Raw genomic sequence first — 17,411 nt, forward strand, 5'->3', positions numbered from 1 at the left:
CAATCGTGTCTCATTATTTCACTCGTTATGCATTCCTCAGATTTAACTAGTCTTATTTTGTTTTGCAGATTAACAAACGCTCTACTGTCATTCTCTCTCTCGAAGAGTTAAGCAACATGTCTTTTCTATTCTTCCTGGCAAACCTTTAACACCTTTCGCTTTTCGAGAATATCAACAAAAAGAGGAAACAATAAAACAAAAACCTGTTGTAGTATAATAGTTCAGTTCGTTTATTTTCCACATTTATTTTTTGGTAAAATACAATTAACAGTTTGATTCCACTATTGCCACGTGTTGCAAAGTTAATGGTCTAAAATACAGTTCGAATCGCCAACCCAAGAACCGTTCATAACGACTGTGGGTTTGTTGATTCATAAGGACACACCGCTAGTTGAGACCTAAAATAATGTTTAACTAAAACGAACAACATTCACCTAGGTATAAATGATTTCAGAATTCCTTTCTACGCCAATGCTTTTGAAGTCCTACAATGTGATTGATAAAATATACAAACCTAGTACAATGTATGTGCATCCTATCGTCTAGAAATACTTTTCGATAATTGGAATCACGAAGAAAGCCTACCTTTCTCCCGAAAACTATGCTAGAATAATTCTACAGCCATAAGAAAAAAGAAAATCAACTATTGGACCGGATTAAGCTTGTAACCATTGTACAAAACAGAAATGTTCAGTAGATGCAAAAATAAACAAAAATCACTTACTTCACAGGGCAAAACTTTTGTACAGCTTTATTGCACAGTGGAAACGAGTGAGTGCAGGTAATAATACATAGCTCAATATGATGGCTGGCTAATGAATTAAAACTTGTCCAGTTGTGTAGCTGCGTAAGGTACTTGACCCATTCTCCAGCGGTGAACACAATACAGAGCCTAAGGCCTGGGGCGCATAAAAACAAACAAAAACAAAATTGAGCGGTTGGGACGTTCGAAATAGGGCAGTTTAGTGGTTCAGTAATCGAGTTATTTAAGCACATTGCAACAGAAGGATTTCTAATCCCGAAAATTCAACGTGTCTTACACATTAACAAAATTTTATAAGCTACCGTTATACGTATACAAATGTACTAACTCAACCGGATGGACTGTAAAAAGTTTTTCAAATCTAATAATGTGTACTGTCTGACACATCGTCATTATGATGGATTTAGATCAATTCAAAAGTCAGAATAATTATATTCCGAAAGGGTCTAACTTTCGGTTCGAGACCATGACGTTGGCCATCCAAAATATTGAACTATCGGTACCACCGTGCATCGCTGAAGCCGCCATACCACCGCCTTCTTCTCACTTTTCTGTGGCCTATAAATTGAGTCACCTAGTTTTTCCTATCTGTTTCATTCCTACCTATATTCTAGAATTTTTTCTATTTGGTCGGAAACGCGAAGCCTGCCAGTAACCTACTGTTCATAAATACAGAAATATATATATATGTAGACTTTTACTCGATTTATTTTCAAACATACTCTAATACACACTCGCAGATATGTCAGTTCGGAACCGCTTTGCAAACTGGCGTTGTGACACATGGACGTAATACTTCACGTGCACACCTTTGCACAAGCAGATCAACTGCATCGACGACGATGAAATCAGGAACCGGTTATTTAAGGCGATTCACTTTAGCACACTTTCCCACGGCATCCAATCGCGACTTCGAATCAACCGCAACCATAACAATGAACAATGTTTTTTTTTGTCCTACACGCACAAGACCGTGTACAAGCTTTCGCTGTTTTCTTCATGCTTTTCTTAGTAACATTTAGCAAGAAATATTTTACTTTCTTATATAACTAAAAACTAGCCTTTTTCATTTGATTATTTCCTAGACATTGACAGTTTCATTGGTTTAGATGTAATGCGTTTTTGCCCTTCTCCCCAGTAGATAACAACATTACCAACGACCTTTTCGTATCCGTGATTCGTGGTCAGAACAACAATTTTGATTTTGCTGAATTTGCTTTCCTAACATTTCGCTGCTTGAAATTACTCATAAGAATGTTACTCTTTCGTTATCGTCTATCTAAAGATCCGTTTCAACGCGCTATTTAATCTTTGTAAACATTAGTTATTCAGTACAAAATAATGTTCTAAATTTAACGGCTACTATTAGAACTCCAGTTCTTCCGTGCATCATATCTTGCCTTCTCTGTCTCTCTCTCTATCAAATATAATAGATCTACTATCTTAGTTATCAGCCACGCTCACGCACGCGATTCGTTTGAATCTTCAAGGAAAAGTTTGATCTATTGATCTGTGATAGTTTATATGTTCCAGATGATGATTGAATTGATGATATTATATATATTCCCTTTACAAATGCTAGAGCCAGAATTTCGATGAACCAGCCTCAACAATTCAAATTCGAATAAATATTAACAGTAGGTAGGTTAAGTAGGAAGTTAGTACGATGACTTCACCTTCGATGACTTAGCTGATGCCTACTGATTTGTCGTCGAGAATCACATGTCTGTCACACGGAGGCCCTACTGCTGTCGCGGTTCTTCCTGCCACCTCCCCTACTACAGATCGGTTCGTGGTGCCGCACTGACTGGTTGATGGCTGCAGAAGAGGTTCGGTAAGTTGCTCTGTATACGCTTCCGAATGGACGAAGGCTCGCGTTTCGTGCGGTTGTTGTTGTTGTTGTTGTTGCTGCTGATATTGTCCCCCCCGTCCCAGCTTACTGTTGGCTGGACGTTCAGGGACACGTTGCTGTTGTTGTTGCTGCTGCTGCTGGTGGTGGTAGTGGTGCTGTTGGTGGTAGTGATGTTCTTCGTCTTCATCTTCATCATTATCATCGTCCTCAATTTCATTGTTGGTGTTGCGGGAGCTGACGTTGTCGTTGGAACGTCTTCTGCGGTACATCACGCCTGCGGAGACATCGGAAGAGAAAGGGTGTGAAAAACAAGTAGGAATTATATGCTTACTCGTTTTCAAGCATGGGTAAAAAGCGTATCAGGAAATACTGCAGTGTTGTTTATCTAAACTTAAGCAAGTAAGCGCACAGAAAATCTATTGTAGAAGCATATGAAAAAAAAATACTGGCCGTGATTGACAAGGCAAATTTCAAATTACGAATAAAGCTACTTCAATTATGTTTAGTTAGTTTGAAACTATGAAAATTTACAATTATTAAAAAAAATGAGATACCAATTCCAAATCATCCAGGTATAACTAATTCGTTATTTCAAGGGAAACGCGATCGAACAAAATCAAATCCATAAGCTACAGTTTTTATACTAGAGATATGCACATTCTTCACCTAAACAAAGCGTATACGTTTGAAACAGGTTCATTTTTTTCGATTTACTAAGCGATCAAAGCTGAACAAAAAAGTGGCACCAACAGTTCAATTTGAACGGCTATACATTAAAAATAAAGAGAACCCAACTACCGCCAATAATTATTATTATAACATTGATGTGTTCATCATAGTTAAAAAATATATAAGGACTTTTGTGTGTTATTGTTCAGGTCAAACTTGATATAATTAACTTAAAACGATTTTAGTGTTTTGTTTACATGCGCAGAATTACGTCACAATTATGGACGCGTTCGTGGAGAATTCGGTCTAGTCTCACAGGTAAACCGCGAATTAGTTGGGAATCGACAATTCTACCGTGTCTCTTGTAGTAAAATCGTCTAAAGTGAACCAGACGAGGAAGGATAGAAACAACTCTTCCGTCAAGGCTTGTTTAGCAAATTGATTCACTGGTTACCTTTTCGAAGTCGTTCGCAAAAGACGACATTACACTGGAGTTTGTGAAATAAAGCGAAGCTCCATAACAAAGAATAATGTTCGGAGGAGCTTGAATGAAGGGTGTATTCGATGAAAATTGCTCATCAGAATTACAGATCATCGAATTTTCCAGAATTCACCAGGGAATAAGGCGTGTATCGAAAATAAGCTATCCATACATTTGTGTAGTACGCATGTATTTGTGATGGTTTCTCATGCTCAGATCACAGCATGCTGTGTTTTTGGCTGTCAGCTTTCGTTTGTTTACTTGTTTGTGCGGTTGAAATTCTGCGGTTTTCAAAATGTCACTTATTGAAAAGGAAGTGAAAATTAAGGTTCTGGACACATGGCTAAGTGAGAAGGGTATTAATATGCGAAAATTGGCGAAGCGGTTTGGAATTCATCATGCCAGTGTTAAAATCATCATTAATAAGTTTGGGGAACACTATTCTTTGGATGAGCTACTAGGAAGAGGCAGAAAATCCGGTTCTTCCAACCCGAAACTGGATCAGAAAGTGGTATCTCTAATCATGAAGAACAAATCAATGTCAATACGTGATTTGGCCAAAAAAGCAGGAACGAGTGTCGGAATGATCCAGCGTATCAAGAGGCGAAATCACGTGAAGGCCTACAAGAATCAGAAAATCTCGAAACTAGAACAGAAGAAGCGAGCAGCAACAAGGGCCCGGAAATTGTATTCGCATTTTTGCAGTGTCCGGATGCATGCGTTTTGATGGACGATGCGACTTATGTAACGGATGACTCAAAACCCCTTCCACAATACTTTACTTTCATCGTTGGGGAGGATGTGAGCGAGCTATAAATGCAGAAATCTATCGATCTGAGATTCTAAAAAGAAATTACTGCTTTTATACAAGAAGCACACCTCCACTGTTTTGGCCGGATTTAGCGTCGGCTCACTATGCCAAAACCACTCTCAATTGGCTTGCGGAAAAGGGTATAAATTTCGTTGAGAAAAATATCAATCCACCAAATTGCCCTCAGCTTCGACCCATCGAACTTTACTGAGCAATCGTGAAGAGGGTCTCCAAGAAGACTGGCAAGGCAGCTGGGAACATGCAGGAGTTTAAAAAAAATTTGGACTCAAACGTCCAAAAAATGCGATGCAACACTTGTTCGGAACTTGATGAAGAGCGTTCGATCAAAAGTTCGAAAATTCGTGAAGGAGTAACTTAAACTTCATCCGGTTTTTATTATGCTCAAGTTTAACCTCGTACAATAAAGGATGATTTTTTAGTTTGAATAAAATATCGTTTTTATCATAGTTTGAAAGAAAATTTTGTGGATAGCTTGTTTTCGATACACTCCGTAAAGACTATCAATGAATTATGATTGACAAATTTTTTTTATTAATTTCGTCTGCCATCTCGAAAATCCGATTCGTTACGTGTTTTGGTTGTTTTATCAGGTGTAAAACTTTGCTTCCGCTTCAAAATTAAAAGCTTTATTGCGAAAATTGCTTACAGATGTCTTATTCAAAGTATTGTCCGTCGAAAGCGACAACTTTCTCCCATCTTTCCGGCAATTTTCTGATCCCGACTCGAAAAAAGAAGTCCTCTTTTGACGCTATCCATGAAGCAATCCATTTTTCCAACTCTTCGAAGGATTGAAAATGTTGATCTGCCAGGCCGTATGCCATCGAACGGAATAGGTGGAAGTCAGAAGGGGCGACATCTGGAGAATACGGCGGGTGGGGCAAGACTTCTCATTTCAGCGTTTCCAGGTACTTTTTGACCACTTTTGCGACGTGAGGCCGAGCATTGTCGTGTTGGAGGATGATGACTTTGTCATGTCGCTCTTGATATTGTGACCGCTTTTCTTTTAGCGCGCGACTAAAACGTATCAGTTGCGTTCGGTAGCGATCTCCTGTGATGGTTTCACCCGGTTTTAAGAGCTCGTAGTAAATCACACCGAGCTGATCCCACCAAAATACAAATCATAATCTTGGCGCCGTGAATATTCGGTTTTGCCTTCGACGAAGTAGCATGCCCAAGCTTTCCCCATGATTTTCTGCGTTTAGGATTATCGTATCGAACCCACTTTTCATCACCGGTTACAATTCGATGTAAAAACCCCTTACGATTTTGTCTTTGAAGCAGTTGCTCACATACAAATAGACGGTGCTCGATGTCCCTCGGTTTCAACTCGTACAGCACCCAGTTTCCTTCTTTCTGAATCATGTCCAGGGCCTTGAAACGTTTTAAAATGACTTGCTGACTCATTCTCATCGATTCGGCAAGCTCTTTTTGGGTTTGACACGAATCTTTATCAAGCAATGCTTCTAGTTATTCATCTTTGAAGATTTTTTCTCTTCCACTACAATGTTTGTCTTCGACATTGAAATCACCATTTTTAAAACGTTGAAACCACTCCCGACACGTTCTTTTACTCAGAGCAGCATCACCGTAAGTTTCTGAGAGCATTCGACGCGCTTCAGCTGCATTGTAACAGAAAAGTAAAACTTCCCGCGAATGGCGAGAATTGGGCACATAAACAGACATTTTCGAGCGTGAATAATACGAAAACAAGAATAACTGTCACTGAAACGGTGATGACAATTCGTTAGGCACTGTACACACTCACTTTAAAGGCATTATCATCTATGTATTTTGACCAGCCTCAGTCGGTACTGCCACCTATCGGAAAACGGCGGAAGCAAAGTTGTACACCTGATACCAAACTTTTCTTCAAATTCAGCTCTGTTTTATCATGTTCGCGACGTTGTCTTCATGATTTTCCAGAATTTCTCAATAGTGCTTAGTTCTAATGAATTTGGAAGCCTCATGACTTATAGCAAAAAATTGACTCCGTTGGCTCGGGGTACCATTCCAACGCGTTTCAAGCGTTGTGGCAGGATGCTAGATCAGGCCAACATTCCTTTGTGCTTCCTTACGAATGACAAAAGACGCTTCTTATGATTCTTAACAACGCACCGTTGATTGCTCCGTATTGAACATTTATCTTGGCACTTCTTGGCAAATTTTATTTAATTTCTCCTTGCGAGCATCCTCCGGAACATCGAACTTAAACTGATCAACGAAATATACTTGCCCAGGAAGTTGACGGCAAAATGACGTAAGAATTGGGGAGCAAATTCGGTTGAAGTTTCTCGGTGCTTGTGTTTTCTCAATGGCTGACCTAAAACTGACACCTTGGCATTTTTAGCGACCTCTTGAAATGACGGATCTTGAACTTTTGTATAACTTGCCTTGTCTATTCGACAACTTCGGCCATTCCAAGATTTCTAACGATCCCATTGGTGAGATGCCTCTGGATTTTGATTGTAAGTACACAACATATTTTCTTCATACTGAAATTCAATTGAAAACGATCGACACATTGACGAGAGAATAATCAAATGCGGGATAAAAAAAAAGATTTAAATGATCTATTTTATTAAATGTTTTGCACATAGCACCTTGTAATTCCGGAACCGGAATTTTATGCACACAGACATTTTGCGATCTCGACGAACTGATTCGAATTATACATGGCACTATGCCCTTGGTTCAAGTCGGTTTTCACAGTGATGAGAAAGGCAAAACTGTTTGGACTAATTGACCCTAATGGAGCGTTTCCCTGGTTACTTGAAAGGCTGTATCTTGTCATGACTTTTCACCATTTTCCTGACGGGAAGGAAAGGTAAAAAATAACATTGAAAAGACTTGTGTAGTGCACAACACGAAAAATTATGCAAGTTTACGTCTCAATACACATAAAAAATATGTCAATAATTCCATAGCTAATTTAACTGATTTTGACTTCAAAGCAGACAGAAAGCTCACATTTAAATGTTATTCGTTGTGATATCAAATTTTCTTTTCCCAAAAATATGGCATGCTTTGTTTTACGTCATGTGTAATTTTCAATTATTTTAGGAGCCCAATTTTTGTTTTTGAACCCACTAAGAGTGTGCAATAGTGACGGATGCTTGCGGACCAGAAGTGCAAAACAGTCTTGGGCGACCCGAAAATTTAGAATACGTTTGGTCTTACTCGTTAAAAAGACTGTGAACAACAAAAAAGTTAAGAAAGATGAGAGACAAGCGAAAGATTTAGGTAATTCGATATTGGTTTGCTTGCTTATTGTACTATTTTGGAGCGACCTCACAAAACATATTTACATATTTACAGTGCGTCATCGATTTTACATTGAGTAATATGAAAATATCAACCATGTGTTTATGAATACACTGCCCCTTGATGTTGCAAATTTTATTAAGCAGTTTCGAATAAACAGAAACAGGAAACGCATATTTTAGAAACGAGGTTTTTTCGTGAAAACTATTTAGGGCAAAAAGTTTCATGATTGAATTTTTCAGATTTCTCGGTTATGATCTAGTGCTGTTCCGTTCCAACACCGCAAGTCATTTGACTGGGAGTTACAACGTTCAAAGTTCGATATGCAATTGCCAACAATGTTTGCTTTAGTTGCTACGATAAAATGCACCGTGCATCTAACATTCAAAACAACAACCAAATTCTCGATTCTTACCAAATTGACCAAGCAAATAACGAGTATTACGTAGTTGACCTATATCACAGCAGCCGATTGGGTCAATATTTTGCAGTAGAAGCTACGATGCCTACAAACACTACAAGTTATCTTTAGAAGGCACTGTTCTTTGGCAGAGCAACTTAAAATAAGAACTAAAATAAACATTCGCCATTGCACTGAAAATATGTTAAGCGAGGATGTGATCTGATGTGCTCTCTAAACATTAATTTTAAAAGATTCGGTGGTTTTTTTGTTTTGTTCGCTAAAGGCTTTGGCTTGGTAGCTTCTATACACGCAACATGGAATACTTATTGACCGTGGACATCGGCTTCGATTTGATCAAAGACAAAGATTCGTTCTTCCCAGCGCTGTAAGAAAAATAAGACAAAACGAAAAAAGAAAAACATGGTGGTAATCAAACAAAGTTAGACCAAATATTTAATCCAATTCGCTTAAAACAAGTATAGATTGGTGAAACTGAAAATGTACATAAACCTATTGATTTGTGGTGATTATAATGGAAACGTTTTTCGCATTTTTAGTATATAAAAAGTAAGTACTTAGAAATGACCATCAGCTACCTATACAACAACCTAAATATATTTTTGGATCTTCACGAAGACACTTCTGCAAATCTGTAATCTGAGTGTGTTATCCGATTTTTGAAAATAAAACTTTTCCTTAATACCCAGTAGTTCTCATTTAACCTCTACCAAATTTGTCTTGACTGTTATTGCTAGTAAGTTATGAGACATCTGAAATAGTTATGGTTTATCATGCATGAAAATCAATCGACTTCATATTATGTACTTGATGAATCCAATAAATTTATTCAAATATCGGTTATTTATTCTATATAATGTCATGTTCAAAGTAAACATACAGAATACATATAAATTTATAATATTGTCGTCGAGTTCATCAAGCAATCCAAAACACAGGGAAAAAAATAGCAAACAGTTCTAAATTGGTATGATAATAATAAAGTATAAGTGAAAATCCACTGCACCAACACCTGTTAGAAAAGTCAACCTATGAAGCTACATTCCCTGACTCCATGATGTATGTAGTAAAGGTGAATGCATTCCACATGCATGAGTGCTTTTTGTAACGAGTTTCAAAAAGACAACTGGGCTTAATTGAGCATCTAAACCTAAAGAGCACATAGTTCGGAATTGAGTAGAACAATTTCTGAATGGCATGTAAATGTAAACGTGTCATTTGGGCCATATTTCTGATTGTCCCGATGCGAATTCCAGTTTGGAAGTTAAGAGCTAAGAAATGTAATTGTAAAAAAAGTGATGAACTTTATCATTATAAGAAAATTTAAAAAAAAATTCTGATTTGAATATGTTGAGTCTCGGTTGATTTCCATAAATTGTCCGATTTCCCAGATTAATTTATAAAATTAAATTTAAAGCCATACACTTAAACTGATCACAAGAACTTCGGTATGAAGGTCTTGTTTTGAATCCACCTACTGTTTTTTATTGATGTGAAATATATCAAACATGGCGAGACCGGAGCAAATGCGCTCACCCACTGTTTCTTTCAAAGTATTTATTCAAACAGTTTTACTTAGTGCAAATTAGCTGTTCGACATAACCACAAATAAATCGTAGCGAATGACGTTGTGGTTGAAACGTTATAAATAGAAGTAGATTCATTTTCGCCACGTTTCCCCTTCGACTCATCAGTACTTTAAGTAGTTCAAACCGCATTGCCATCTAGCAGTTCAATTTAAACTGCTAAGCAGACATGCTAGGTCGCATACCCTCATCTGAAATTATTAAACTAATAAATTGGGAGTATTTGCCACGAGTGGTGTGCGTTTTTCACTCTACTTCAATTTTTTTGCGTAGAAAAATATATGAAAATTTAAAATTTTTAGGGATCTATTTGGGAAATACACTATCACATTATAAAAAAATATCAACAATTTTTATCAAGTATTTGTATGTATCTTCATGATTTTTTTTCTATAGGAAGGATATAGAATTGCTGAAAAAACGAGTTTCGGAGACCCCTAGTGTTATACTATGTTCACACTTTGAGTTAAAACATGTTATAACTCCGATTTCATGTTTTAAGCGAAATAACATGTTTTACTTTTGCGTTATTTCATATTCATAAACGTCACATTTAAACATGATTTTTCCGAAATAACATGATATAATTGTCAGTAAAGCACAACCCTGCTAGCATTTTTCTTCACTTTTCGACTATGTCAATTGACAAGCTGTTCAACAACAGCAGTTTTCCATCAAAGTAGCCATGTAATCATAATAAAACAAAACTGAAAACTGGTACCAACGTTGCCAGGTATACCGATTTCTCGGTATTTATACAGATTTTTGACCTCTATATCACAATACAGATATGTTCTTCCAAAATACCGATAATGGAAAAATGACCTGGCGGTTGCTAAAACAAACATATCAAACGTTGTTTGGGCGACTCTGGGTCAGCTTTCGGGCTGCTCTGATCAATAAACGAAAACGGTATTAGCGACGACACGACCAGCCACTCCGAAGAAAAATCTGAAAAAAGGTGTTCGTGAGTGATTCACCTCCAGTTACCGCAAATTGGGCGTCCCCTCGTAAATCAATAAAACAAATTTCTCAGACAACACTGTTCTGGTTGCTACAAGTTAGTTACCAAGACGCTCTAGTGAAGTAAATAAACAAACAAATTGGAAAAGTTATTCTGATTTCGAGTATCGCTCGATTACTTCTGCGTAAGTTTGAAAAAACTATTACTTTTTATTCAAACGACTTATAATTCTGTCATCTAGCAGCATGTCTTTTCATGAATAAAACCGAAACCATTATTTGGAAGCTCCAACAAGTTCTTCAATTTTGTAAGAGACAAAACCGCCTCAGAATACACGCATCTGTTTCCTTGATCTTGAATCGAGATTTGTTTCCTGTTCTTAAATTAGAGTTATCCATCCAATTGTTCTTTGGAAAAAGATGGATATACACTGTTTTATGTCGACATGCGTGAAGCATCTAAAGTATGGATATGATGCCCTGAAATTCGATCAGTTACAAGATCTGAGCGTGTTCAGTCTATATGGTAAATGTTGATCCTACCATGGTATATTTCTACTTTTTCAAGATAAAAAATTATTCAAAATATATGCAACAATTAGTTCACAAGTACCGGGTGCAAACCGGGGGAATCAGCTTAGGTATGACTCGCGGCACTTGTTACGCGGCACGCTGTCCAACTATAAGAAAATAATAAATCGTATTTGGGAGGGAAGTCTTATATCAGCAATTACAGCTCAATTCTGAAACCTTTCAGATTATGTAAAACACACATAATATAAATCATTAGGTGTTATATAAATTAAATATTTCTGTTAAACCAATATGAAATATTTTCATCTTATTCGTATGCCAACGACGCTAAAACCGTGGTGAAATTAGGTGCTGCATCTTGGTTCGTTTTGTTCTATTTACATTTTTCATTATACAATATAAGTAACCATGGCTCTGGTAACTGTTATTAGACAAACAACAGTTTATAATCCTGGGTTGCCAGTTTCAAATATATTTTCAAAGACTGCAGTTTGACATTACGAGTTACTGAGGGGTAGTTAAATTTACGATACAGTTTTGAAAGCGAGTGGCAGGTCGTGTCGTCGGTATTAGTGTGAACAGTGCGGTTTTAACTTTATATTACTATCGTTAAAACATGTTATTTTCGGCCAATAACGGACGCTTGCCACTCGGAAAAAACAACAACAACCTATGCTTGCAACTTCAAATCGCTCTTCGCTCCTTCCGGAAGTAAAAGTGGAAATCTCAGATCAGCGGGAAAATTATAAACGGCAGAATGGGCAAGGAAGGCTTTTATCGTACCAAAGAACGCCCTCTTCCAACTCTTCATAATATTCAATCATTGCCATCAAAGAGAGACGGATATCATCTCAGCAACAAAACACCGTCATGGTTCACATAACATAGAATAAACACCAGTGCGAGAGCGAAATTCTCTCGATGGCCTGTCTGAGCATCACGGGTTAGCACGCTGCTGTGGGGATTCTCTCTGAAGCAACACACGGTCGCTTATTCTCGTATATATTATATACGGGCAGTGGATAATTGCGACAGAATCATTTTACTATTGCCGCTGATTCTAACTATGTGCAATTAATCTTTGTATAAGTGGTGTCTATGAAAATGTCTGTGAATGCTCCAGACCAGGGTTTTGAAATATTGTATATTGTAACCTAGTATGAGAATCATCAAGTCGATAATTGTCAATTTGCGATTCTCTCTTGGATCATTGCCGGACTGTATATATTTTGTTAGGGGTGTGAAATACTCAGAGTATGAAGTGGAGCGAAGAAATGTAGAAAAATTCTTGCACGGTTCATGCATTGAAAGACAGCGAGTTCTTGTAGCAGCTTCTACCAGATTGAAAATTTTGTATACAATGTAGAAAAATATCGAGCCGCTTTCTGCCAAATTATCGGCAATAAATTGTTATATGGATATAAAATGTTAAATTATGTCGCTTGCAAGCACATCTGCTCAATGAACGATACCCTCAGATGAATTTCCATGTAATAGAATTGAATATAAAAACATTGGATGTATGTATATCTAAGATTTTGCAAAAAATTAAGCAATGATTAGTTCAATTAATTATATATTCTACCAGTTTAGAACTTATCGACTAGAATACTATCGAATGTAAACCCTGAATTTGTTTTGGGAAATATAGATACAGCCGTAAATAATTAAAATCATTATTGAAGTTCCAAAAGCTCAAACTTGATTCAATTCACCTTCATCTACATCCATATCACTGTTCTTGTGATCCTACTATGGAATAGTTGAGGACCTTTAAAAGAAAATTAAACATAGATCCACTGAACAAATCAATTAATTTTCTAAATCTTTCTCAGAAACCAGTTTCAACTCTTCCAATTTTGCGAGCCCCTTACTGGTTATCTCAAGATAACCTTAGGTTATCTCAAGATAACCTTACTGAGACAAATTAAGATAAAACAAGGGCAATTATTAGCAAACTTTAAAACTTACATATTTTCCCTATGCTACCTAGAGATTTTGCCATAAATTTTGCAGGTGTTTTGAATACTTATTTAAAAATTTAATAAAAATCCAACAGAAGCATCCAAATTATCCTTATTTTTCAAAATGAGCTTTCATTATGCTGTTATTGATAACAACTTAAAAAACTCGTTGGACGAGACATGAGGTGTTGGCCCAATTTTCAATGGACAATAAGTTATTTCGACACTTGTATTGAACATTTCGCTCAAACGCAAAATTGGGTATTGTCTCTTACTCTTCGATTGTTGAAAAAAAAATCATTATGCTACCGGTCACTTGTCACCCTGATCAAGTCCAAAAATCAAATGGTGGTCACTTGAGGTTCCGGAGATATAATGGCATAAGTGACGTAACCGACAAAACACACTTTTCCCGCTCAATTTTCTCGGAGATGGCTAAAATAATTTAGATAAACTCAAGATTATCTAAAAGCTACTGTGAGGACGTTTTTCAAGTTATGGAAGGCGAATATTCACGGTTCTGAACTTATAAGTGACATACTGCATTTTTTTCAACACTCGATTTTCTCAATGATGCCCAAACCGATTTCGAAAAACTTAGACACGTTTGAAGGCTACTATTTGATTATTCAATGAGTTCGTTATGCTCAGAGTTAACACTTTTTGTTCCGAAGATATAATTCTATGAATGTTAAAAAAAAACTTTTTTGAACGGAAAGAAAGAAAGAGTATTATTAAGCCGCTAGGTGGATTAAGAACAAGCTTTTTTCAATGACGGTTTAAAAATTCGAACACTCATTACCTCGTAACTGCGGAACCGGGAGCTCGATTCAATTAAAATTCGATAACAGCCGAGGGTATCAGTAGACCTTTCATTTGAACCTGGGCCATCGTTGATAAATCCGAGTAAGTTTCGCTATTTTCGGAATTTCAATGGTAACTTTCGAAGTAACCTTTTTTGTGACATATTCATACACAGACGTAGCTCAACTCGAAGAACTGTGTCGAACAAAATATGACGCTTGGCCCTTGGGCGCTTTTTTTTTGTTCTTGTTAAATTTACAAGTGATTGCAAATGCTTTCTATATTACAAAGGTAAAAACGATAAACATTTTCATAGTTACTTATACCGTTTTCGTTTTTAAACCTAGACGCGGGCGGCTCTGACTCCGAGTAAAACGAACACGTGGTACGCGCCCTAAACAGCAACTCACAAAAAAAAGAAAAAATAAACAAACTTGCATGGATGCGTGGTGCGACCCGAGAAAATTTTCAGAGCGAAACTACGCGATTGGAGTCCGATCTAGAGCGACCGCAGGTTGCTAAAACAAACATATCAAACGTTGTTTGGCCGACTCTGGGTCAGCTTTCGGGCTGCTCTGAACAATAAACGAAAACGGTATTAGATACAAATAAGCAAAGTCTTGGCATTACAGAAGGTTGAATTTCTGTTTCAACAGACTTCGCAGCCAATTGCACAAAAAAAAAACGCGTAGCTTCGAAAAGTCGCATAAAAAACTACAAAACTAAGGCAATATTTTTTTTTTACTAGAAGTTTATGAAAATATCTGGATCTGGAGTGATCTCGAAAAATATTTTTTCTCAAATAAAATTAAACTCTGGGACTTGGAAAAAAACGCACGACTTCGTAAACTAGCATAAAAAAGTCGTAAAATTTGAAAATTCGCATCAAAATAACCACATAAAAAAGCGAATATTTTAAAAATTCGCATGAAAAAACTGCAAAAAAACATGAGTGTATAAGTTCATAAATTGTTGTTGTTGTCGTTTATTAACGGCTTAAACCACGTGTGGGTCGTTCATTGGCTATTTTTTGGGATTTGATAATCCTAGATAAATGATTTTCTGTGAAGGAACATGTGTTCCTGGGAGATTGACATTAGTAAATTTAGTACATATTGGAAAATACTATTTTTAAGACCATAATTCATTCAAGCAAACAAACAATTATTAGGTATGATGTTTCTCAGTCTACAATAACTAACTAACCCTGCCCGATTGAATTATTAAATTAATTATAATAAATACTACGGAAAAAAACCTCATGCTTGCTCTTAGGAAACTACTGCTACTATTAACACAGGTGCTATTAGAAATGATATTACTGGTGCGACTAAGCTATGTACAGCTGGGAGAACCACAGTCGGGTTGGAGAGCTTGGTGCAATATTCAATATTCAACAATGAAAACCACAGAACGGATCGGTTTGCTTACGTTTGAGAGTGAGGTCTCCTGGGTGTCCTGCAGCGCCTGTCGTCGATGGTTCGCCAGTTTCACTTTGTTGATGGGAGCGCCTGGAGTGTGTAAGTGTGCAGTTAGTGAGTGTCAATGGTTAAATGATTCCCAGGGACGAATTCATCATTATCCGAGCATAAGAGCAAGTTCGTACACGAGATTTGGGATTGATGGATTTTTTGTTTGAACGGAGGAGCCAAAAAGAAACGGAAAGAGATGATAAAAAGATTACTATTGAAGTCCAAAATACAGGATTTTCTTTCGATTCATTCACTATCATGTTCGCCACTGCAAATATATGGATAGCATCAAATATTAAAACGTCGAATATTCAACATTCATTTTCGATCCACGAAACAAGAAATTGTATTGAGTTTAGATGAGCAGCTTGTTTATGAATCATAAAATCGTGTATGTTGGGATTTTGAAGATTGGCAAAATTTATTAGTGATAAATTTCTATAAAATATCGAAATGCATGTTATTTTCTAACAACATAGCAAACATAAGTCTTGTAAGTGAATGAATTGTTTACTAGAACTGTTTAATGACTTGATTATGAAATATTGATATGAAAGTTGACCTAAACGAAAGCATAAATGCTAAACACAAATGATAATAAATTGAAAACGGAAATTATATGTGTCTTAAAAAATTAAAATTAGTTACGTGGCTACATCGGCTCGGTTTGAATACTAAAGTATGTATATGCTTAAACGTACCACAATCTAGTACAAAAAAATGCTCTGAACGCACACACTTGTTTCAGGCTTGGTTAAAAGCCATGCAAAATCAAGGTTAACGTTTACTAACTAGAATGGGCACTAATGAAATTCGGGATGAAGCTTTCTCACACTACCAGTAATACTGACTTATTTTATTTCACAACACCGAGCATTCACAGTCGCACGAGCATTTCTACTCACCGATATAGCTGAGCAGCACCGGCAGGAATACCAGACCGTGAGCGGCACCGAACAGTACGATACCCAGATACATTCTGAAGTAGAACACCTGGAAGATCTGACTGTGGGCGAACCCTAGGACCAAGATGCCACCGAACTTGGTCAACGTGATGCCGGAGAAGACCGAGCTGCCCATTTTGGTCAACGCATCGGCCGCTCGCTTTATGCGCGTGTCTTCCACCGACACCGAAAAGCTGTGCACCAGATGAGAGCAAAACTCCACACTGATGCCGACTGCCATCACAAGATTTACCAGCGATACGGCGTTCAGCGAAATGTCCCAGTGATACATCAGTCCGCCAATGTTGATCACGATCATCGTAATCGTGATGACCACCACCAGCGACGAATGGATATCGAAGCCCATGAGCAGGAATGTCACGATGAAAATAGCCAGCACGGAAATGCCCATACTCTTGAGCGTGTCCGGCCACATGGTTAAGTATTGCTCGTAGAAAACGTAGAACACCGAGTACGGGAATACTTCAATCTGTTGTATATCAGACTCGCTTCGACCGTCCAGGCGCAGTTTGGCGTGAATCGTACTGGTGATATTGGCAGAGATTTTCTGAGCCGATCGCAGTGCTTCGTAGTAATCGGACGAGGTTTTCAAAATCGTGTGATATGCCATGAAGTAGGAGGCTCCAACATCGCTATAGTTGCTCTGCATGGGAGTTTTAATATTCACCGCGCTACCGTACGCTGCATGTCCAGCCTTGGCGCAATTCTCATCTGGATTATCCTGAAGGAAAAATGACACGTACCGCCGGAAACTGTCCTCGTTCGGCCTGTTTTGCGTAGTTAGATTTATGCTGCATTTGTGGCAGCTTGTTACTACAAAAGGAAATGTTATTTTAGTACCTGA

At 37.4% G+C, this 17,411-nt stretch overlaps 1 protein-coding gene across 4 annotated transcripts in view; it reads right to left on the bottom strand.

Moving 5' to 3' along the window:
- Positions 1 to 206: 206 nt before the first annotated feature.
- The window catches only part of LOC131431001 (NPC intracellular cholesterol transporter 1), a 105,267-nt gene continuing 88,062 nt past the window's right edge, over positions 207 to 17,411 (bottom strand). For 2 of the 4 annotated variants that reach the window (XM_058596348.1, XM_058596346.1), the window contains 4 exons: positions 16,508 to 17,380; positions 15,562 to 15,641; positions 8,593 to 8,644; positions 207 to 2,889 (listed from right to left, as the gene is read on the bottom strand). In XM_058596348.1, the coding sequence (XP_058452331.1) occupies positions 2,450 to 2,889; positions 8,593 to 8,644; positions 15,562 to 15,641; positions 16,508 to 17,380 (1,445 nt within the window). In that variant the 3' untranslated portion in view covers positions 207 to 2,449. The remainder of the gene's footprint in view (positions 2,890 to 8,592; positions 8,645 to 15,561; positions 15,642 to 16,507; positions 17,381 to 17,411) is intronic. The other 2 variants (XM_058596349.1, XM_058596347.1) reach the window with 2 other exon arrangements.

Source organism: Malaya genurostris, chromosome 2 (genome assembly GCF_030247185.1).
Source record: "Malaya genurostris strain Urasoe2022 chromosome 2, Malgen_1.1, whole genome shotgun sequence".
Taxonomy (NCBI): domain Eukaryota; kingdom Metazoa; phylum Arthropoda; class Insecta; order Diptera; family Culicidae; genus Malaya; species Malaya genurostris.